Source organism: Clarias gariepinus, chromosome 2 (genome assembly GCF_024256425.1).
Source record: "Clarias gariepinus isolate MV-2021 ecotype Netherlands chromosome 2, CGAR_prim_01v2, whole genome shotgun sequence".
Taxonomy (NCBI): domain Eukaryota; kingdom Metazoa; phylum Chordata; class Actinopteri; order Siluriformes; family Clariidae; genus Clarias; species Clarias gariepinus.
The window spans coordinates 20486553-20510762 of record NC_071101.1 but is presented as its reverse complement, the minus strand read 5'-3'; the positions used below and the strand labels follow the sequence as shown (position 1 = coordinate 20510762).

Here is a 24210-nt window from a genome sequence, read left to right as displayed (position 1 = left end):
AATACTGAGCTGAAATCTAAACAGTAGTACAATATCCAATGATCACCTTATGTTCAAGGGCAATGCAGTTTCCAAGGGTAATGCTGGGTCCAAGAGTTACTGTATGTAATGTCCAAGGATAATTCAGTGTCCACTCAAATCCATTATCTGATGTACAAGGTGATCCAATGTCCAACTCTAATCCATTAGATGATCCAATATTCAAAGGCAAAGATCCAGAGAAACATTTAAAGGTGAGGTTCAAGAAAACAACCAGGAAATAAGCCATAGCTTATAAGGCTAATGTGCAAGAGTAAGTCATGGTTTTGTGATAAATTAACAGTCATGGGGAATCTAGTCCAAGTGTAATCTATGGACAAGTCAGGAAAGCTCAAAGACAAAGCGGTATATAATAAAAGAATAGCAATTTAATTAAAAGTATGGTCACCTGGTGATTGAGACCTCTGGTGAGCAGGTGAGAAACTGCATTGTGCTAATCTGACACAGTGGGGTGTATAATAATCAAATCGTAAAAGAGCCCAAAATGGCTCATCTAATTGCAGACCACCTGCACGGATGACTCACATTATCCTGACCCATTTTTATCCACCACAGCTTCATCACCTGTTGGGCCAAATTTGTGTTAGGTAGAAGCAACCTGGGCAAAGCTGATTTGATTAGATCTGTATTAGAGTAATGAGTAATAGCAGCTAATGGTCTTAACGATGAGACAAAGAGCAAATACATCCACTCATATGCTGCCAGTGTGCAATGTGGACCACAGGCCTGTCCTTAGAGCTGCTACTTTCTGTGTAATGGCTGAGCTGATTACATTCCTCTACCACCCACCTCTGCCCTGGAATTGATTAAGTGCACGTAGTGTGTCTAGATGAGATGCATTTTTAGCTGGATAATTGCTTTGCACCCTCCTCTGAGAGGCTAACAGACACTATTCATCTTTATGCAGCTGTTTTTTTGTTTTTGTTTTTTTTTTAACATCAAGCCGTAATGTCTTTTGGTTTGTGTTAAAATTGATTTTTCTTTTTGCAGATGAAGAGGTAAGTACATGGAAAAGATGTTTGTGTTTGAACTAATGCGCTAGCACTGATGATTGTGCAGCTTTTACGGAGTGATTTGATTACAGTACAAGATTGAAAATAATAGCAGCGAGCAGTTAAATTGCGGTGCTTAATTATATACACAGCTATTAAGTTCCTTACTGCAATTCACTTAAAACACAGACAGCCTCTTTCTCTTTCTCCAAACACACACACACACACACACACACACACACACACACACACACACACACACACACACAATGTGTGTGAGTTTTACAAAGGAGGAAAAAGTGTCACTATGGAAACAAGAGGAGGAATTCTAAATGCAACCTCCTGAGAAGCCCTAGTAGAGACCAAAAAAAAAAAAAAAAAGAAATCCACTGTTGTGAATGGCATGACTATGGCAGATCCATTAGTAACATCAACCCGTCGCTGCCGCTGTCAGCATACACAAACCGATAAACCAGCCTTATCTAACTGTCATCTCTGTCACATCCATCATACTTTTGTTCTGTCTTCACCCGAGCTCTAGACTATGTGTGTAATCCGTATAAATTGCACAATGTTGTATGCATGTTTAATTGAATGCATGTACACATGTATCTCGGTGAGTATCTATAGGTTATATGTGTGTTTGTGTGAAATTGCTCACTGCAGTGCACATTACACCATTTTAGCAGGGGTAATCTATTTTAATAACAGCTGCCATGGTGTTACCTTACAATGATAAATGAAAATCTAAATGACGGAGGACAGGAAATTCCTCCGGGAGGGAGAGGGGATAGAGATATGCGACAGAAGGGATAGAGATATGTGGATGTGTGTGTGTCTGTGTGTGTGTGTGTGTGTGTGTTGTGTGTGTGTGTGTTTATGGGTGAGTGTATATGTGTGTGTGGGGTGGGGGCAAAATCACACATAGGAATGGCACTGCCAAAATCTATACAGGACTATAAAGTTGCATTTGCAAAATTATGGTTGCTTCGTTGGTGAAAAATGAATGGCCAACTAATGACAGCACTCCCCTGTCTTCATAGTTACTTTAAAGATCCTCTGGTCAAAATCTTTTAAATGCTACAATGGTTATTTCAAATATAGTATATCTACTGAAAAAAAAAAAAGCAATAGACCTCAGAGCTGCGCTCGCACACAATTTAAGTGGCAAGGCATATTTTAAAGTAAGTAGCGTTCACCCTCGATTACCCTGGTGGACAGGCTGCCTTCTTTTTTCCTTAACATCCACAAAAACTTTTTTTTAATACCTTGATGAGTACCTTCTGGTGCTTGGCTTGGTCCCTTCCGTCCTTGTAAAGATCTCTTTCAGAACCTTGGACAGCAGAGATCATTGAATTTACAGATCCTCTTTTCTCATTTTTTCCTTTAAGCTCTCAGGATTCATCAGGAGTGCTTAGACTTGCAGCACTTCAGACCGCTTTTTTTTTTTTGTCAGATTCACTCTAATTAATAAATAATCCTTATTAGATACCAAATAATATGCTTTAGAATGAATAGCTTTAGACTTTAAGGGGTTTATCTTGAGCTTAGGCTCAGACAATGAAAGAGTCCATAAGTATGTATAAAGAGTAGACTGTTCCCAATAAGCCCTTTTTGTAAAACACACCCGGCTCTGGTTTGGCACCCAGTCTACTTCATTCAGACCAGAAGGGCTTCTTACTCCATAGTGATGACACCGGTGGGGGTGGGGGGAAGCGAAAAAAGCTGTGAGCCAATGAGTCAGAGAGAGAGAGAGAGAGAGTGTGTGTGTGAGAGAGAGAGAAACAGGAGGGGAAAACCTGCTCTGCTGGAAGGATGATGTCAGTCTCTGCAGCTGAGCCTCGATATCTGGCTCGCTCAGATGAGGACACACCAACTCATCCCCCTGTCTGAATGAAAAGAGTGGAGAGAGAGAGAGAGAGAGAGAGAGAGAGCGAGTAAAAGAGAGTTTGCATGCTTATGTGAGTATGAAAGAAAGAGCAAGGGGGAAGGATGGGATGTGTGGGACAAGAGAAACGCAAGCATAGGAAGAGGAATGACACAGGTGGAGCGTACTTGTACAGGTGAGTGCTCTTTGACCATATGCTTATGGAAATGATTTTAGCGTCTAATTATATGAATAAGTTTAAGTCTGTGTGTTTTATTCAGAAATAGTGATATGTTTGTCTTTCCAGGATCAGGACAGAGTAGACCGGTTGATGTGCATTTCTGTCATCGCTGTCTGCTACAGGTAATGGTAATTAAGAAACCAATTAATCTTCTAACCGTCTGCAATGTTCATGTAATGAATTTTATGATAATAAGCATGAATCCGTCATTCAAAAAAAAACTATAAAACATTCCACAAGCAAGACGTGTGGGGAAAACTGTTGAATATCTCAAGGCCTTGATAGATCTTTCACTGCATTAAAGGGGGGGTTCTGCAGTCCCCCAGCTTCTTATGCACTCTATTAAAGCATTAGGGCATCTAATAGGGCATCGCCTTCAGATAATCCTTGTCTTTTGCCACTAAGCCTAAGCGAGCAAAACCAAAAATTAAATTCATTGGACAACCAGAAAGCTTATTCAGAATAGTAAAAGTATTGTTAAAAGTCACAATGCTGAGAACCTAAAGTAGATAATATAACAAAAAAAAAAAAAATTGGTAAAATATTTAAGAACATAATATATCTGATTTTTTTATTTTATTTTAATCCAAATTCCTAAAAAAAATCTCACTTAAATGTCAGGTGTAAAATCTCCTAGTTCATTTACATGCCATTGTTTCTCTCTATTTAAATATCAGCATGGACGCAGCTGTTTCTAAAAGTCCTTTCTACTGCCACAGAATTAATGTTTCCTCTTCACTGTCCAGTCAATCTTGGATATACTGTTGTTACCCTGTCGAAATATTTGCTTGCATTTTTTGTCAACGCTGCACATCCATGCATTAACGGCTGTTAAATAATTCAGTGCTGTCAATCTGCAACTGATGTAATAGATTGTCAGTCACCACTGAGATGTCTACACTGAACCAGATCTCTGTCACTAACAAAGCAGGGGTTTACTCATCAAATATGTCATGTGGAAGCCATTGCCATGGGCCATGCCATTTCTTTCCATGCTCTGCCACACACACACACACACACACACACACACACACACACACACACACACACACACACACACACACACACACACACACACACACACACACACACACACACACACACACACAGACACACACACACACACACACACACACACCACACAATGCCTGTGGATGCACAGCACACTGCTGCTATTCACATTAGGAGAAAGGCCTTCAGGGCATGACAGTTAGTAGGAAGATACATTGAGCCAAGGCTTAATAGTCTCAGGTTTGATCTATAAAAAATTAATCCTTATATATTACCTGTAGACTTGCCACTACAGTACTATCAATCAACAAACACCATTGTTGAAAACAGCTTTTTTTTTATATAAAATTTTTGAAATATATTTTTAATAGTTGTAGCTTTCACTTTGCACCTCTATTAATCTTTATTTAAAATTATTGGTCAAAAGAAGACCCCCATGCATTATGAAGATTTATGAGAGCACTAACTACTAAACTAGTCTCCCTTTAACAAAAGCGCTGGCCAGTTCATTAATGACACTATTGATTATGCTTACTTCTTCATATATGAACTACAAGGCACCACACGGTTCCTTTTGCGCTGTAAAAAACAATTTAAGCAATAGTGTAGATCCAAATCTATGCACGTTAGATGACGGTTTTGGGGGCAACACCTCATTATGTAGATGGCTTGCAGCAGCCAGCTTTCAATCAGCGGGGTCTCAGAGGGCACGGAGGCAATTGCTTTGTTTATATTTCCTCTTTAAAGCAGTCTCAATCATTTGTTTCCATTCCGTTCTGTTTTTTTTTTCCTGGAAAATTAAAAGAAAGAATTTTGAAGAAGAACTAGCCTGGTAGTTTTTAGCTGTCTAACAAGATAAATAGACATTTTCCTTATTTCCTCTCTCTATGTTTCCTTGTGTGGTGTCTGCACACATCTGTACAGGGAACAAGTTAAAAAACAGAAGCTAAGTACAGATTTATAACAGCTTTCGAACCATTTAAAGTAAATCCTAAAAGGGACAGGTTTGAATACCCAGATGCAGATAAAAGATCACAAACTTTTGTGTACTTGTTATATCACTTTGCCTCCATAAAAACCTTCTTACTTTCTTATCATGCTGACAGCTTAAAAAAAACTCTAATAGGAAGCAGATTTGTTTTAATGTGAGGTGCATATTTTATTATTGATTTACATTTAAAAAAAAAAAAGAAGCCTCTAAACGTCTCATGCTAAATCACGAGGGTCTGTAAGCCTGCATCTGTAAAGGACTGCATAAATCTATTTTTTCTGGAAAGCTTGTGGTGTAGCTTTGATACAGACAAACCCATGCTGACTTACACAATGGCATCCTGCTAAGCATTACCGTCTTTCATGTGACGTGTTATCCATTTTTCAGATTAGGGACCTCATTCCATCACCTCATCTGTAGCTACTGCACCTGTGGATATATGAGATGGAGGCTTGATCTCCTTTCCCCGATGAATCCTAAACAGGTGGCATGATGATTTCCCGCCCGCCAAATAGGGAAGCTTATTATCCCCAGTCATGTCATAATAGAGGGAGCTGACAGCTTTCGTTGAACCAAACAGGACCACATCCATCATGTTCCCCCTGTTTCCCCAGTGCTGTTTTGTCTCTTTTATAATTTCTCCCATCGTGGCTGAGTAATGGAATGCTGTTTTATTCCATCAACACGAAGCTAAGCAGTGATGGAGTTGGTAGGATGGAGGTGTTGAGCGGGCAGGGAGCACAGCCAGGCAACGGACCCTGCTCACATGTCATTACCGCTGACCAGTCACCCCTTTCTATCTGCTCACAATCTGCAGCCCTTCTTGAGTAGCAGTGTGGCAGCCAAACAGTTGGGAAAGCCAATGCTATTTCAGGGCCAGCCACAGAGATAATTTCTTTACACCTCAATGAGCAAAGCCGTCTCGCTTCCCTGGAGATTTCCCGCACAGATTAAATAATCAGTTCAGGATTGTCAGGGAGCAGTGCAATTACTGCTGCTGGTACCATTTAATATATGAGGCAGTGTTGGATTTATTTTTGTCGCTCTTTTTCCTTGATTGATTAGTAATCATTAATGTCAAGTTGAAACTAATGTGTGACAATTTGTACTGCATTTCCCTTATAACCTCAGAAATGCATTAATTTTTGCTTTTTTTTTATATATAGTAAATCCTTGTAATAATTGGAAGTCATTATTTTTAGATGAATGAAAAGGTATGTGACTATAGGGAATTCAGCACTAGTGCATATCCAGAATGTCCGCTATACAAAGTTTGGCTGTCACATGTGATCACATGTTGACGATATATCACATATGTCATAATCACTCTACACTGCTTATCCTGTTTAGGGTCATCGGGGGCATCCATCAAAGGGCACACAACCACACACTCCCTCACACATTATAAACATGCTAAACAAACTACCCTGCATGTCTTTGGACTAAAGAAGGAATCCAGAGTACCAGGAGGTACCCACGTAAACTCCACGCATACAGACCTGAGGGGGGACTCGACCCTGGAGGTGCAAGGCCACAGTGCTATCCACAGTTCCACCATATCATCTATCATCCATTTCATATCACAGCTTATTTAATTTCAATTCGAATTCTAATCACCAAATATTCTTGGCACAAAGAAAACCACTGCTTATTATTTTAGAAAGCAATTTGTTCCTCAGGTGATGTTTCACATTTGACTATAACAATGTCTCTCTGTGCCCCCATCCTTCTGTCCAGGTAGAACAAGCTATTTTTCAAGCCAGGGAACTCTGGCTGATGTGATCTGTATAAGCTACTGTGTCTTATGGCTTTTTATTCCTATGTGATAGTGAATGTGACTCATGTAGGGATACAAGCCACTAAACACAGAGTGAACTATCAACTGAAAATAACCGCCCCGTTCAGCATGTAGTGAAGAGTGATCTACTGTTGTAGTAAATCATTTCTCAAGATTCATTACAAGATTTACTTTGTATTATGATCGTTGTAATTCAAATCCTTGGGAAATTATTATCGCACTTTTAATAGAACATATTCTGTTGATATAGAGTAATGAATTGATAAGGAAACAGATACAATTTAAAACGCTGATTTGCCGAAAATTAACCCACATTTTACCCTTTAATCATGAGGTAACTTACAAGTTTGAGTATCAGGTCTGAAAAAACATATTTGTAGAAAATAAGTATTTTTGTATTTAAATAAATGTGCCATTAACCATAGTTGTGTTTTAAAAATATTCAATTTATATGCTTTTTGTACAAAATATTACCCTAGATGGGTAAGCAATTATGTATGGTAACTTCACAACCTTGATTTACAACATGAAAAAGACAACAATGAAAATAATTTTGAAATAATCACAAAAGTAAAACAAGCCTTGGAAAAAGGCTTGTGATTTAAAATTTCCCAGTAATTCAATATGTGCCTATAAAGGGTTAAACCACACAGTTAAGGCACATATTTATTTATTTCCACATTAGTGCTCTTAAAACACCTCAGCGAAGAAGATATCAGGCCCTCATTTAATGACAGTCCAAGGTTATGAGATGTGATTAATCAATGTACAGCTCTGAATAACTCTTTCTAATGTAAAACTGCATCTATATTAATCTTGTCTAAAAAAAATTAATAAGTGTAACCATTTTCCATTTTATATTCTCAATAAAGGCAATTAAGAGATCCAGAGTAAATTTGCACAATTGGATTTGTGTGTGTGTGTGTGTGTGGCTGGGATTTCATGGTCGACTGCTAATATAGATCACCATAATTAACACTAATGAGCAATTATTCAAATAATTTTTCGACGTGTCATAACAACACTGTGCACGTCTACTAGTAAAGACAAAAGAAACAAAGGAAGACTGCAGATTTTTAATAACCAACTTTATATGAGGCATTTTGTGAACCACTTATAAGCCTTTGCTAGGCTTAGCAATTCCCTTTACTCATTCTCTTCATCTGTTGCACATTATTAAAATAAAACTTTGACATTATAACGCATTGCACCAGAGATAATCTACCTACAATATAATACAATATAAGATACATATAAACAAGATAAAGCACCTTTTGTGTTCTAGTAAATAATAGTAATAATAATAATAAAACATTTGGATGACATCTAGCTAACTGATTGTGGATTTGGTATGTAGTAACATCAGTGCATGAGAGGAATTTCTAATAAGGGGTCCATGCGCAAGAGTTTTCCTTGTTAGCACCTGAGTTCATCAAATCAAACAGGAATTATACTCAATTTAGTCATGGAGAAAGGCTAACCCCAATGCCCTCTTTTGAGAAAACCAAATTAAAACTTTGACAAATTAACCCTTTTTTTGAATCAATTTTTTTTTTTTAGGAAACTATAGAGTACCAGCAAGAATGATTTGATGAATGTATCCGCTACATGTTCCCTTCAGTTAGAGGACATTTGTGTTCACATTACTATAAAAATCAAAATAACATAGCACCAATTATGTTTATACAAAAGCTAATACATTGAATGTCACTGTAATACAGTAAGGTAAAAGAGTATGAAAGCGTAATTCTATGAAGCGTACAAAAAAGGCACATTGATGTAGTTCAGAAATGGAATATCATTTGGTACTGTTGCACAAAAGAAAAATAAAATAAAACCCATCTATAACACGTGGTGAATGTGTCATGCATAATTTGAAAAAAAAAAAAAACATCTCAGTTAACTTTCAAGTACAGTTTTTTTCAATTATTTTCTTTTTTTTCATGAAATACAGACTCTGTAACTTAATGTTCAACTTCAAGGTAGAGAAAATAAAGTTATTTGTAAAAGTTGGCCGGCATACCAGCTAGTTCATTTCATATTTATAAACTTTATCACATGTCCTCACGATCATGTGAAAACATTTACAAGAAGATACAAGATAATAAAGTGACTAATTAAAAAATATATTTCTTAGAGGAGGGCCATACAATCTCATTTACAAAACTGTCTTGATCATCTAGTGGATAATGTAGTTCCCTCCTCCTTAGTAGCATCTAATTCTCAGTTAATGGATTCAGAAGTGTCCTTCCTTAATGGAATCTTAAAACCAGTGAGTCTTTGGCCAAATAGCTTGCTAAGGAGGCTGTTGTGTGACTCTGCAGTATGAAATGATTGCGTCTCCACAGATTTGACCCCAAGTTTTGGACGAGATTTGTTAAATGAATTGTTCAGGGAGGTGACTGACACCTTGGAGGTGGCAGAATGAATGGCTCTACCAGGCACACCCTTTTTCCCTCTGCAATCCCAGTTCAAATGACGGACGAGCTCTCCTTTCTTGGGTGAAAAATTGTCAGAGCCTCTCTTTGGTTGTAGGTCCAGAGTTCCTATTTTATGCTTTGAGACAATTTTATTACTAGTCATTTCATCCTTTACTGATGTGAGCACAGGATAGTCGACAGACATGTCTCCTTTCCGTTGACCAGTCAGTCTCTCGCATTTGTTGGACCGAAATTTCTTTTTCACTTTTGGGTTAATTCCAAGATTCTCACGAGTAACGACGGATGTTGTCCTTGGCGAGCTTGGCGTCAACTTAAGATCTTTCCTTTTTTTCAGTTTCACACAGTCCTTGTCTTCAACTGTATTGGAGCTGAGGGAAATCTTGGCAGGATTTACACCTGCAGCATCTGTGACTCCAATGTTTCCAGATCTTGTGCTATTGTCAAGGCATTGTTTAATGTTTTCTTCTGACTTAGCAGATGTTCGTTCTTTACCCAGGACACCTACTGACTGGTCAATAGTCTTCATGACTTGCTCGTTTTCATTTCCGCCAGTGGATGCGCACTCGTTTTTCTCCTCCCGCATCAGCTGATTTATCTCAGTGGATAGTGAGACATTAGGACTGTAGTCCTCTTTTGGCAAAGTGTCTTCTGTTTGATGGCGAGAAAATTGCAAACGACAAAGATCCGAATCTGTCTCCTTTTCATCTGCAATTACCAAATCGGTGGAATCTTTCATCTTGTTATCAGGGACACTACTCTCATTTGGATCTGGCATTGTTAATGTCGTCTGAATTGCTCCACAGTCATCCTCAACTTTAACATCACAGACCTCAGGCAGGGAGCACTTGTGATCTGTCCTGACCTCTTTCGTATCTGTTCCTGGAACATCATGTGAATGCAAATCTTCATTATCTTCTTCCTTGGTCATAGTCTTTGGGTTAACAGTGTTTTCAGCAGAAGTCATTTGGGGCTGATGCTGCCCCAGTTCTTCTAGAGCCCCAGAAAGGTCTTCTGCCACGTCCTCAATTTTTACACTTGTATTATTTGTGTCAGTAGACTGTTTTTCTTCATCAGTGCTGCTGCATGTAGAGTTGTCCATGACTGGTTTAAAACCCTCTATGTCGGTACTCTGCTGTAAAGGTACAGATACGATGCTGGCAATGTTTAAGCTGTTTTCTTGAGAATTTTCAGGCAGTACCTTCCTCTTCTTGTTAGGAGGCATAGCAAAGTCATCCTCTTTGGACTTGCAGGGTCTCACAACTCCCCTAAACTTAAATATTTTGCTGCCACCTGCCAGATGTTTCTCCATATGACGATCAAACTGTTCTTTTTTAGAGAAAGTGTAGTTGCAGGTACTACAGATAAAGGACTTCTTAATTACATGCATAACATCAGCACAGAGCTCACATGTGTACAGGGTAGTGTGCTTTGAATCGAATTCATCCACCTCCTCATGTTCACTTTTTAGGTGATCTTTAAGATCCTTGGCTTGCTGATACGAAACTGGACATTTGTGACACATGAAAATCTTTTGCAAATTGTGAACCACCAAGTGTCGCTGAAGCTTAAAGGGTTTGGGAAACTGCTTGCCACAGTGGTGACAGTCCCTTGAGGGATCTTTGCAATTGGGATGCATCTCAACATTTTTTGGGGTAGTGTCTGCTTTGGGTAGAACTTCAAGTGGTGTGAATATACTATGTTTGCTTCCTCCAACACCACTTGCTGCTTTGCTCTTTATTGTTTCGTGCTCACCCATATCTGAGCATTTTTGCTCCATACCAGAGACATCTGTAGAACCTTTGCTTTCTTCCTTTGATGTTTTTGCATTTTCCCCTTTGATAGACTTTTTCGATTGATGTTGCATGATCGATGAGATGAAGTTCTTCACAGCATTCTCTTGCATGAAGCAGCCTGGCATGTCCAGCAGGGAACTCTGAGACTGTCCCTTTCGGGCAAACTGCGTGGCATGCTCCCGCAGGTGTTCGTTGTACATCCACACATCCGATATTTCCTTCAAGCACATGCCACAGGTCCAGACACCTGCTTTATTCTTGACATGCTTCTCCCTTAGATGGTCTCGAAGTTGCTCACGGGAGCTAAATTTGCGCTGGACACACATGTAACAAGTTGGAGGAGGTGAAGGATTGTGTGAAAGTTTGTGGAAGTCCAGCTCCCCTAATGTGAGGAACCATGTGAAACACACTTTGCACTTATATTGCTTGTCCTTGGGCTTCAGTCCAGTCTCAATTCGTTTCCTATTTCTGCGTTCTGTGGGTTTCTTGGGGGATTTCTTGGGTACAATGGGCTCTATCACAGACATATCTCTTTCACTCTCAAAGAGTTGGATTTCAGGGAGCTGGAATGTAGTGTTAAAGTTTTGAATGTCAATGCTAGGGTAGCGAGACACATTATCCTGAACACAGACCAACTGCAGAGGGCAAGGCTCATCAGATTTACAGTTTTCCTTGGTGTCTGACATTGTGTCTATATTCTTGTCTTCAGGTACAATTAAGTTCACTGTAGGATTTAGAATGGCATCCTCTGAATGGCATAAAAAGTCACTAATTCTAGTCTCTTGAGTGTCCTCCTCATGCTCAACCTGATGATCTGTTATAGCATCATGTGGAAAACTTTTCTGAGAAGAATTTTTAAGTGTGCTCTTATGGCACATCTCAAGCATTTCAGCATCAGCAAGTGATATAGTTTCATATTCACAGTTGTCATCCAGACTGCTAGCAAATATGTTGTCAGAATTTTTCTTACACTCCTCAGTTTTATCAGAAAATGTGTTTGAGGCAGTGTAGTCAGAAACTAAGCTTGGCATTTGTTTCTGCTTTTTGTTACTTTTACCATAAACACGTGCACACTTTTTCCTTTTCATTTCATCATTCCTAGGGAATAATTGAGAAAATGTGTTTTCATCATCAAAGAGATCTTTGAGGTCATTGCCCAGGACACTGGGACTTATTGGTGGATCTTTATAGCCCTCACAGTTGTAACCATTTTCATCTGTGGGATAACTTGGTGTCTCACTTTTAATCGCAATTGAAGTATCCTCACATGGATCACAGATTTCTTTAATGCCAATATATCCCCCAGAAAAGGTGTCATTTGCTTGCCCATTATCTTCAAAGATGTTTAGCCTTGCACAGCTCTCTGGCTTTGTCATTTTATGGTTCCCTTCAACTCCATGGTGGTTCATTTCAGGGCACCTGGGCAAAGTTATCATCTCTTTCTCATCAACACGAACACTTTTTAGACCCTGAATGTTCTCTGTGACTTTTACCTCTTGATAACTGGGACTGTTGACTGGGCTCATTTTCCCACTTGACTTAAGACATTCTGGTTGTGCCATGGTGGGAAAATCTGGGGAAATAGCCTGTAGGATATCTGTTTTAAGTATACTCAGCAATTCTTCTGGAAAAGGGTCCTTCTTTACTTGTTTGTTAATAATCCCTTCACTGATGTCCATGCTCTTGCTTCTTTTAACTTTATTTTTCTTAGCTTTCTCGTTTATTGAAGGCATGTCTTCATTGGCATTACTCATTGTACTTTTTAAAACAAGTGATTCTTTTTCCTTGCTTTCAAATGCTGAGCTCAGAGCTGCTACATCACCTTGTGTTACAGGTGTGCCATCATTGCTGGGATTAAGCAAGACCACTGTATCAGGAATCTTCATGTTATCTTTCAGCTCTATATCTGCTGCATGTGGCACAAAGGCCTGGCTGTTATGAGTTGGCTTTTGTGGTGTCCCTCCTTCAGTTTTGACTGCATGCTTCATGGCTTTGTGTCGCTTAAGTCCAGGTAAAGTTCGGAAGAACATCAAGCATATTTCACACTGAAATTTTCCCTGAACAGCATTCTGTGCACTACCTTTCTTTGGTGAGGACTTTACTTCTGACTGCTTTGTGCACTGCCCCATTACTGAGCTTGGCAAACTTGTGAAACTTATAGACCCTGTTGGTAACTGCTCTTGAGGATTTGTTGGTTCTTGAACATTGGACATAATTGAGTTCTGTGGCAATGCATCAAGCTTGAAAGCAGTTATCTGCCTTTCCCCATTCTCAGCATCTGTCTTCCTCAGAAGATTGATGTTTAAGTCCATGTAATCCATAGAATCAAGGGGGACATGACAAGTGCTTATAGTATCTTGGTGGTGTTTTGATAGTTGTTCTACATCAACTGAAGCTCTTTGCTCCACATGGTGATTATTGGTGGGTGAAATGCAGCAGTACTTAATGTCATTTTGGTTAGGGGTGTCATGAAAATGTGGTATGTCTAGTTTGACCAAGTGATCGTAGGTAGTTAATTCAAGCTCATTTTGAACGTGGATTGGACTGAGCCGACAATTTGTAGAGAGACTCAGTCCACAAGCATTGAGGCTGAGGCTGTCTTTAGGGCTTGACTTAATGTTGGACTGAACATCGATAGTTTTATTTAAAGTGTCAGAACTTAGTCTGCAGCTAGTGAAATGTGCTTCACTGTAAGTAATTGGGCTTAGTTTGAATTCATACCTGCCTAACATGCCTTTGTTTTGGGTGTCATCCAATATTTTGGATTTCTCATTTGACTCATAAAAAGATTGTTTGGAGATGCTCTCCACAGCTAGCATTGTTCTGGGACTAGATATTTTGCTTTCTGTTGTTTCTGTAAAGTTAAGATTGGAAGCAAAAGGATTACTTATTTCAGTAGTTGTGTTGGATGACTCACAGGTTTGTAGTGACCGAGCAATATCCACATCTGCAGAACTCTTAAAGGACAGGGTTTCTTCGATCAAAGCAGGGCTAATTATGTTAATATTAGTCCAACAACTTGATAATAGACTCTTTTCTCCTTGTAAGGGGGGACTCTTTGTAGAAACATATGGAGAAACCAGTGGTGATGGACTGATGGGTTGAACAGCTTCTAGTTTTGGATCCACATTCACATCGATTTGTACATTTTTTCCACAAGAACTGTGCACGTCAGAAAACGCCATTGTCAATGTGGCCTCACAACTCTGATCCTCTTGGATTGTTTGTGATTGATCATGAATACTCCCAATGTTTGTGTCATTTCTTAAAATTTCATGTGACTGGGGATCTTCACCATGAGGAGACTTAATGCTCTCAAGGACTGGGCCATTATCTGGAATTACATTATCTTTTGCTTTTTCCACTGTGTTATTTTCAGTCTCATCAACTTGTGTGTTATGATTTCCTGATGCTGATTCAAGTTTGTCTTTGGAATCATTGGTAGCATTTGTGTCTATGAACATCTCTTCTGCTTGGCTGCTTTCCTCCTTAAGGGCCTTTGTGCTTTCATCTTTTAGCACATCTGGTAATGATGGTAAGGCATTTGGATTGGTGAGAGGGCCCTCTGAATTAAAATCTTCCAAAACTTCTTGTTCAAGACTGACTGTCCCTGGCTCTACTGATGGCTCACAAGTTTTATGATGAAATATATTAGATGGAAACTTTGATTCTTCTGCATCCTTGATTGACTCCAAAGTGCTTGCAGGTTGTATCTCATTTATCTGTGTGTCTTTGTCATGCAGACAGACATTACTCTCAACATCACTGGTGTTTTCCATCTTGCTACCTAACTTTGATTCACAAATGTCACCTGGTATAAGATTCGGTGGCTGCACCAAAAAAGTTTTAGTCAAGTCTGATGAGCACTCAGGAAGTTCTCTCACAGAGTATCTAGAGTCTACTCTTTCAGACTCGTTTGCAAGCCCAGTCTTTTCTGTCTTTTCATCATCATCTTTTCCCTGTTCTTTGTTGCACTCATTTTGCTCAGCAGATAACTGAGCTGATTCTAGCCCTGACGATAAAGAATCTGACATCACCTCTAGGCTTTTCATGAGGTTTTCTGTGTATATTTCTTGTTCAATCATCTCTTCTGACTTGCTTGTAGCCGCGCAAAGAGCATCACTGCTCCCAGGTTTCTCCTCATTGTTTAGTTCTGCTGGTTTCTCTGTGGATAGAATGTTTACTTCTGCACCACCCTTTACAGGTAAGGTTTCTGGCCCTAAACTAATTGGGGTGTCTGTTACAGTAGGGTGTGTTGGGGTGTGAAGGCATTGCTGTCCACCCATTAACCCAAACTGAACTGGACTAGACCATGGAAGGTCAGGTTCAGAGAAAAGTTCTGCGTGAGAGTCTGTTGGTGCAGCAAGTCCTAAGCTTTCTGACTGACAAACCACCTCCAAGTTACTCTGATTACTCTCACTTTCATGGTCATCCAGTCTTAATGGTGAAAATTTACTCATAGTCAAGTGTTTTGGTGGCTCATTGTCAAGTGGAGAAGGACTACTTAGCTTAGCTGACTGAAGCTGGTTCTCAAGTTCTGTCACAATTCTCTTGATCTCAAGCTCATCATCAGAGACACAACCATTGAGATTTGAATGGTAGTCCATTATTTTTTCTGTCAGTGGGAAAGAGACAGGATTAAAACAAGTCTTTTTATCAGTTGCTATGTCAGAATCGTCTTTGTACTGTGCAATCTCATCTGGTAGTTCTGGAGTCACATCAACCATCAAGCTCCAGTCTTTCTGCTCTAATAATGGTGAAAAGGAGGATTCAAACAGCTCTTTCTTGTCAGCTGCACTTTCTATTGGGCTGAAGCTTTCTTTGGTTAGCTGAATATCTGGGTACAGGTTATTGTCAAATCCACTATCTGTAAGGTCAAACATTGATGTTGTATCGAACGAAAGGGGGGATTTCATGAGACTTGGCTCATGTTCTAATGTATAAGGCATAAGACAGGTTCTGTCTTTCTGTTGAAGTGCATCATTAAGTTTCGCTGAAGATAAACACACTTCATCCATGAGTGAACTGCAAAGTGATGGCGGCTCAGAGAATAAGTCACTCTGATCAGTCTTCGGTTCTTTGATTGCAGAAATATCATTACTTAAGTTCTCAAAGGAAGCTGGTGAGGATTCTGAATCTTGGTGTGACTCTTTATTCTTGTGTAATGTTTTTCCCTTTGATGAAGCATGATCTCTTTTAATTTCTTTATCATGTTTGGTCTTCACTGAATTCACTGTTATGCCAGTTCTTCTGGCATGCATGCTAGCTTGTTTGTAATCTTTGTAGTCTTTGCTGAGTGGTGTGGTCTCCTCTGTATTTGCAGCAATTCCCATTTCAGAGCCATAGTGGTCCATTTTTTCCTCTACCTCTACTCTGGTGGTTTTGAATCTTGCAAGGCTGACAGTACTTTTAGTCAAGGTGTGCTCTGATGCAGTCTCTTCCTTTGTACTGATGACATTTGAACACTTTGACGTAGTATAACTGTCTTTAAGTTCAGAGAGTAAAATCTTGTCAGTGCTATAATGTTTTGTGTTTTTGGTGAATGTCAAAGCTAATGACGTGCTTGACTCTTTTAGTATTCTTTGTGGAGATCTGTCCTGATCAAAGGTATCCTGGTCTTTTTTCCTTATCTCCATTCTTTTTTCACAGTCTGAATCTGTTCGATCAATGCTTTTAGGGCTGCTGATGCTCTCGCTGGAGACACTCACAGATGTGCTGAGTTCACTGCTGGTCGAAGATCTGCTGCTTCGTCTTCGCACCCTCTGATGGCCAGTGATTTCTTTAACTGAGGGTGGTGAGACGGTTTCAGCTTTCTTTAATTCAAAGCTCTCTAACTTGTCTTGCTTCCATGGACTTTCCCTGTTCTTATCAGCTCTTATTCTTCCTTTACATTCTTTTGTATATGTGTATTTGCAACGGATGCTCTGACTAAGGCGGCCCTGGCTGGCTATCTTCACAGGCTCACAGTCCTCATCTGAATCTGAGATGTAATCATATTCCCTGAAAGCAGGTTTTTGTACTGTGGGTGTCAACCTTTCCATCACAAGTGAGAACTGCATGTTTTTGGTGCCTTTCACGTGGAGCTTATGAAGCTTGTTTTTCTGCTGAACTATTTTATGAATGAGCTCCTTACTCCAGCTCCCTCCACTGATCCTTTTTCGTTTCCTCTCCTTTACTACTGGCTTCTGAGTTGTGGGACTTCTAGTGGCAGATGGAGATATGGGGGTTTTGGGTCCACCTCTTTCTGAAAAGTTCCTGGACAAGAGAAACCTGGGACCAAGCTCACTTTCATCTGCTATCTTTTCCGACTTTTGCTTCTCTTTGACCCACTCCGTACATGTGTTAGATTCCTCCCTCTTCGTGAGAGAGGTCTTCTCTCTGGTGCCTTCTTTATGTGCCTCTGAATCCCGGTTATTTTCTTTGTAGGTAACATCGGAAAGTTTGCTCTCGGCAGTGAGGCAGTCAAAGTCTGCGTCAAACGTATACTTTTGCTGCGTTAATGATTTTTCACTCGATGTGAATTCATGTTTACTTCGGCTCTCAAACATTACAGAGTCCTTGGTTTTTACAGTCTGTCTACTAGATGAGCATTTTGTAGTGGTGATCTCATCATCTGCAAATGCATCAATAAAGCTACTATCAATTTCTGCATTGTCTGACTGATAACCAAGCCCGTTCAATGCCTCTGTGATGAGACTATCTAACTTAGCATCCTCCATCTCTAAGTCAGGGAGTTGTGCAGATGGCAGCATGAGTTTCATCGGATCATCTTTTGCATCAGCTTTGCTTTCACTGTCAGGCATTATCTCCCCATTCTTGTTGAGCCCAAGCAGGGACATATGCAAATCAGATGAACTCCGTGACATAGCAAAATTGGTACCAGACGAGATAGCCTTTGTGTGATCACCATGAAATTTCCTTGTATCTTCCACTTTCCGAATATCTTTGAAGTCATTTTGTGCAAATGTATGCTGTCCACAGTATAGCTTATGATCAAGAAAAGAGGCCACGTTATTAAAATTCTGATTACAATGCTTGCATGTGAGAAGTACATCCAGTTGGTCAAGGTTCAGCTGGTGAGCTGAATATGGTGGTGGTGGACGGTGCTCCATTCCATAGCTGTCTATACAACCTTTCCCACTTTCCATGCTAGATTTTACATGTCTGATATTTGATGAAAAACTCTCTTTGGCTTTTTCTTGGTTGTAGCGCAGGCTACGGGAAACATCTGAATTGTAGTGATGCTGATTAGAACTCAGGTTGTCTAGTGATGACTTATTTTGTGCATGAGTAAAAAACTGAGATGGAGAAGTCTTCTGGCTGTCATCAGAGCTACTGCTGGCAGGGCTAGTAGAGTTTGGTGAAAGAGAGGAACAAGTGCTGCTAGCCATTTGGTTTTGAATAGGTGAGTGTGAAGGTGAATCATATGGGGACACCATCATTAGTTCCATAGGTGGAACATGTAATGGGGGGTAACCAGGGGTTCTTGGTGTGGACCCATGCACTGCATGATTTACAGCAAAGTACAATGACTTATTTTTGGCATCTCCAACTTGGTTTTGGCTTGATTCCACTTTATTTGTAAACTGACATGGTGATATTGTATTACACCCTTGCTTGACACTGTCTTGCCTCAGTTTTAAAAAAGCTTCACTCGGCCTGTTGTTGGGAAAATCATTAGAGCTTTTCTGTGCATTATTTTTTTGAGACTTGCTATCCTCTTTCAAGTCAGGAGGTATCAAAAAAGCCATTTGATTACTAAGTTGTCTGGAAAACTCAATCCTGTTTTGGTTTGGCATGGCTGCTGTATGGCGGATCTGTTGCCAGGGCATGCGGTTGTTAATTCCTGCATTTTGTCTTTGCTCAAGGGGGGGTTGGCACTGATATGGGTACAGGGAGGAGTTCTGAGCTAAGGGTAATTGGAAGGCTTTGTTTGGCTCTTCCCATGGTTGTGCTACTCTACTGTTTTTGTCAAGAGGTGCTGAGCCCACATGCATAATATTTGTTGGGGAGCTGTTATAACTCTTTTTGGAAAAGTGCATTTGGGGACTTTGACCCTGTGCAATATTTCTGATGTGATGTACACTGCCTTGAATAAGAACTCTTTGACTGGAAGTACTGTTTTTGGAATGGCAACCTCTTTTGCCCCCTGTAGTAGAACTGATATCCCTAGTTTCTACTGAACAATAATTATCTGACTTGTCAGATAAAGCACACTTTTTCTTATCTAGTTGTTTATTGTTTGATTCTTTGCAATCATCATTATTACCACCATCACCTATGCTTCTTGTGCAATGCACAGACAATGGTATAGCATGGGGAGTCTGCAAATACTGGGGAGGTTTGGAGTGTAAAGAATATTGTCTGTCCTCTGACTGTTCATAGCTCAGTTTTGTATTGCTTTGCACAACCTCATGCTCCTCCCCAGAAGACTGATAAGAAAATGAGTTTTGGGTCACTTGGTTAGGGCCCAAAGACGCTTCTATTAAATCTTGTGGCTGTGGGTTCTGATCACAGGGAAATGAATCTGTATTATCCAATAATGGATACCCATACTGAAATGGTAATGGGACAAAGCCATTGGGTTTGTTCAGTTCCACAACGTTGTTCGACTTTTGTGATGAGACCCCAAAACTGCCATTATTGACATTTCTGTCAGGAGACTGCCACATGTCAGCTCCACTTAGCTGAAAATCAGGGAAAAGCATTTGATTGACAGGTTGTGTGTTATTGGTCTCCAATGCACCAGGTTGCTGCTGTGGTGCAGTGGATACCGGGTGCTGGTGAGAAGAGCCCCCAGTTGTAGAGCCCACTGGTTGTGAGGTATAGCTTGGAGATATGAGGTTAGAGCCCTCCTGGAAACAACGGGTGAGGTTGAACTCCTCCTGCTGTAGTTCTGCTTCTCGCTCTGGAATATTTGGTACATGAAACCTGTAGCTGCCTGAGACAGGGCCCCGGCTGGCCTCCAGCTTCTTGGGAGGTGAAAGCTTCTGCTGTGGATAGGCTATCCCTATTGTGGGATTGGAACGTGTATTTGTAGTACTCAGTCTGCACAGCTGCTGCGGGTTAGCACGCTCTGTTTTTCCTGCCTTTTTCCCTTTATCCCGAATACGACTTTTTCCACTTGGAGACTGTGGACTGACCTTGCCATTAGGCCATGTTCTATCACCGGCAAAGTTCGAGCGGTTCTGCAACGACTTGAAATCGATTTTTCCTGCCTGTTGTGGCCGGATAACAGCTTCACGTTGCTGAGTGTTGTCTTTCTCCTTTTCTACAGACTTTGTATTATTGTTAACAGTCTGTGACTCCACACACACATTTCGAAAGTGCTCAGGGGATCCTTTCTCGTTGAACAGCTCACTTGCAAGCTTCTTTTCTTCCTTCTTGGGATCTGTATCCAGCTCTTTGGTGGCATATGTCCGTTTAGCCTCTCCTGCCATGATGCCGATGTGGCTGAATCAGCAGGCTGCTCCTTATGTATGGAGGCTGTGACAAAATGACATTCTGCTGTAGTCTGGAACAATCTCCAGCGGCATGAGCAGAATCGACCAGATTATAATATCTTCTCTTTTATCTCCTCATTTCATCAAAGAGCGAACGATCATCTGTCATCATCTTGAAGCCCTGGAGGAAGAAGAGAGAAGATAAAGAAATGAGATGTCTGGATTGTCAATTCTCTTTACATCCACAATGTATTGATCCAGAATTGAATTGAAAAGAATTGGAGGAACCGTTAAGACTAGACTTAGATAAAATTTTAAATTAAACCTGATATACTTTAACTGCAAAATACAAATATGGTATACAAGATGTGTAGCGTCTGGTATTAGAATATTTGTTACTGTACACTGCACTACCACTAAAAATAAAAAAACTGACAAAATGCAAAACCATATCGTGCCTTTAGAGGGCAGTATCATATCAGAAAAAAAAGACACAAACACACACATACACACACTGGCTCATCGTCTATACTGCTTTGTCCTGCACACAGGGTCACAGGTAGGGGGGGAATGGGGGAGGGGGGTTGGGGGGGGGTCGATGGGACAAGGAGACAGTGCTAACCACTAAGCCACCTTGCCGCCAACACCAAAACACACACACAAAAAAAGGAAAAAAAAAGAAAAAAAAAAGAAAACACACACATAACAAACCTACAATTGTCATTGAGCACTAGAATTCCAAATTTGCTTTCAGCATTCTTCAAAAGCTGTTAAAAAAGCTGCTAGCTATTCATGACATCATCTGTAATCATTTATTTAGGCTCAAACAACTGTTATTTGAATAGTCAGATTACTACTCTGGTGCGAAAATGCTGTAAGTGAATCCTGTCTTTATTTACTTATTTATTTAAATATAATCTACATAATGCTTGGAAACCATTTTTTATCCTTTCTTTCTTTTTTGGATTCAATACACTGCTTTTTCTGTTTTGTGATTCAATATACTGCTTCTTAAACCACGGCTTAATTCTGTTTCTTCTTCTACACACCTGGCAAACATCAGGAATTCATTCCATTCCATATCAATCATTAGCATGCCTTTTGGGCTTATTATGTTCATGTGCAGTGAATGATTGCGTGACACTCAGAGGTTGTGAGTTCTGAGCTGGGACAGGTGGCTGTCCTTCATAATGCATCTTATCCGCTGCTTACATTTAAGTTTACTCAGGCCTCCGGCAGCTTGGTTTATGCTTCTGTAATAAGCAAAAATCCAGAAGCAGAATTTAATTTATCTGATGGGTAACCGAAAGCCCACCTTCCTGCAGTCTCTTCCCAGCCTTTTGCTGAAGTTTAATTAAGTGATACAGGTAAGAATAATAGTCAGGTTGTGTATATATCGCATTTATCTTACTCCATGTTTGCCTCTGAGTTCCTGGCAAGTTACCAGCTGATTCCACACATGATATAGCAGATATTGAGACTATTTCAGAACAGAGGGGAAGAAAATACAAAGCTAAGCACATTTTCCTCTCATGCGCTCCTTATCCATTCTTTCTTTTTTCGGGAATAACTTTCTCCTTGTCACATGGATATGAAGTGGATCCCAGGAACACTGGCACAAGGCAGGAAAACAGATGAAATGCCATTCCATTAGTGAGCAGCATGTACACGCATTCACACCCAGGGGCAATTTAGATTAGCCAGTTCTGGCATGTGCTTGGGAGGTGAGACAAAAAACAGCTCAGAAGAAGTTCAGAAGAAACCCATGCAGACAGTTCCATCACCACACACATATCAACAACTATTGATGTTAGACCTTTATCTTTATCTTTGATAGGAAATGTTTCCCACCTTTCATGCCTTTTTACTGTGTTTCTAAGACTTGAAAAGTAAAATGGCAATTTGGATGAGCATTTAAATCTCAACAGGAACGTCTGCAGGCCATCTACTGCAAATTCTGTTATCCACTTCCCTGTGACACCAGTGGTGTTTTATAGATAACGGTATGGTACATGCCCATAATTACATACTGCAGCAGTGACAATGACTGGGTGCCGCAGAAGGAATGGGACAGAACACTTTTCCCTCTTTATAAAATACGACTTTTTTTCTTTCCCTAAATGCAATGCAGTGGAGTTTCAAACTTGGCAGACTTAGCCATGTGTTATAGCTAAAATAATTAAATTACAACCGACCAAGAATTTCTAACAGCCAAGCCTTTATTGACTATAATTTAAACCAAAAGATGACCTAATATACAGTATCATTTCTTCATATTCCGCTTCCAAAGAGCCAGAGCCTTCTATTTTTAAGACAGTCTTGAGGAAGTTTTTCCAGGCTTCCTGAAGAATAATTTTTTTTTTTTTGCAAAATAGTAACAAATGAAAAATTGAAGCATAAAAACATCTAAGTTAAAGCATAAACCAGTGAGAAACAGGTGCAGATGATGAGAGATGATCAGGCCGATGAGACGAGACGAGAGGGAAAATGAGGTTGCTGCTACGGTTGTTAAATAAACTACCAATTTTTAAATTGTATCTTCATCCCCTGTTATCGAAAAATATTTGTACCCTTTTCTGTCATTTAATTTAAAATGAAGAAATTAGGCTTTTTTACAAAGCAATTCATACTCATACTTAGACCTGGATGTGAAAGTTGCCACTTTAAACTGTTATTATCAAAGCCCTATTGGAAAGCAAAAAGATATCACGTTATGTGTTGCATTCTGAAGTCGAAAATGGAATTGAACGGGCAATCTGTTTTAGCATAGAGAAGTAAACACTTCAGAGTCACTTGCTGTATGGAGCAGCTACATGGAACACCAACTTGACTAAACTTGACTTAAAAGTTAAAATGTCATCAATATTTCTTATTCCTGTCAAATCCTTTTGTAATGAAAAAATTAATAGAAATTCAGCCCTGGGGTTCCTTCTGAAGTAACTAAACACAGCCCAATTCCAGTGTTTTAAAAGTTATCTGTTCCTTTCCACTTTCCAAAAATGATGAAATCATTTCAAACAACTCCATACACATGCTTTTGATAGCGACCAATCTGGTGCATCTGCAAATTTATATCATAATGGATGTTTATAAATGACTTTATAAACTGGTTTATAACAACAAATACTTCATGAAAAAAAAATATTTCAAATATATGGATATAACTAATCTACCTATCGAGACACCTTTTTATAAATGACGTAACCCAGAGAAAAAAAAACTTCCACTGGCCTTTACTAACCCAATTTTAAATAAGTTAGAGATTGAATTCGTGTGAATGCTGCAGTAGGGACGAGGCTGGCATTAATTTTTTCATTGCACTTCTGAAAGAGTCCTATTTCCAATAGCCTGTCCTTAGCCTGGCTCTGGTATTTAGCATATTGGTTTAGAGATTTAGCTCTGCCTGGGTTTGGATCAGCCTGTGAAAAGTCACATCCACTCTCCAGCTCCAGCTGCAGTCAAAGGCAGTATGTCTGTTCCTCTCTGAAAACAGAATGGAAGTGTGCAAGTTCCCCAGTGGGAACTCCCTGGACAGTTGTATTTAATCCATATATCATACCCTGTTCACTATTTGTCCAGGTCATCCAGCCCCTT

At 39.8% G+C, this 24210-nt stretch overlaps 1 protein-coding gene across 1 annotated transcript in view; it reads right to left on the bottom strand.

Moving 5' to 3' along the window:
* Positions 1-8000: 8000 nt before the first annotated feature.
* Positions 8001-24210, bottom strand: part of LOC128507598 (uncharacterized) — a 135925-nt gene continuing 119715 nt past the window's right edge. The window contains exon 4 of the mRNA XM_053478634.1: positions 8001-20797. Within this exon, the coding sequence (XP_053334609.1) occupies positions 9163-20613 (11451 nt within the window). The 5' untranslated portion in view covers positions 20614-20797 and the 3' untranslated portion in view covers positions 8001-9162. The remainder of the gene's footprint in view (positions 20798-24210) is intronic.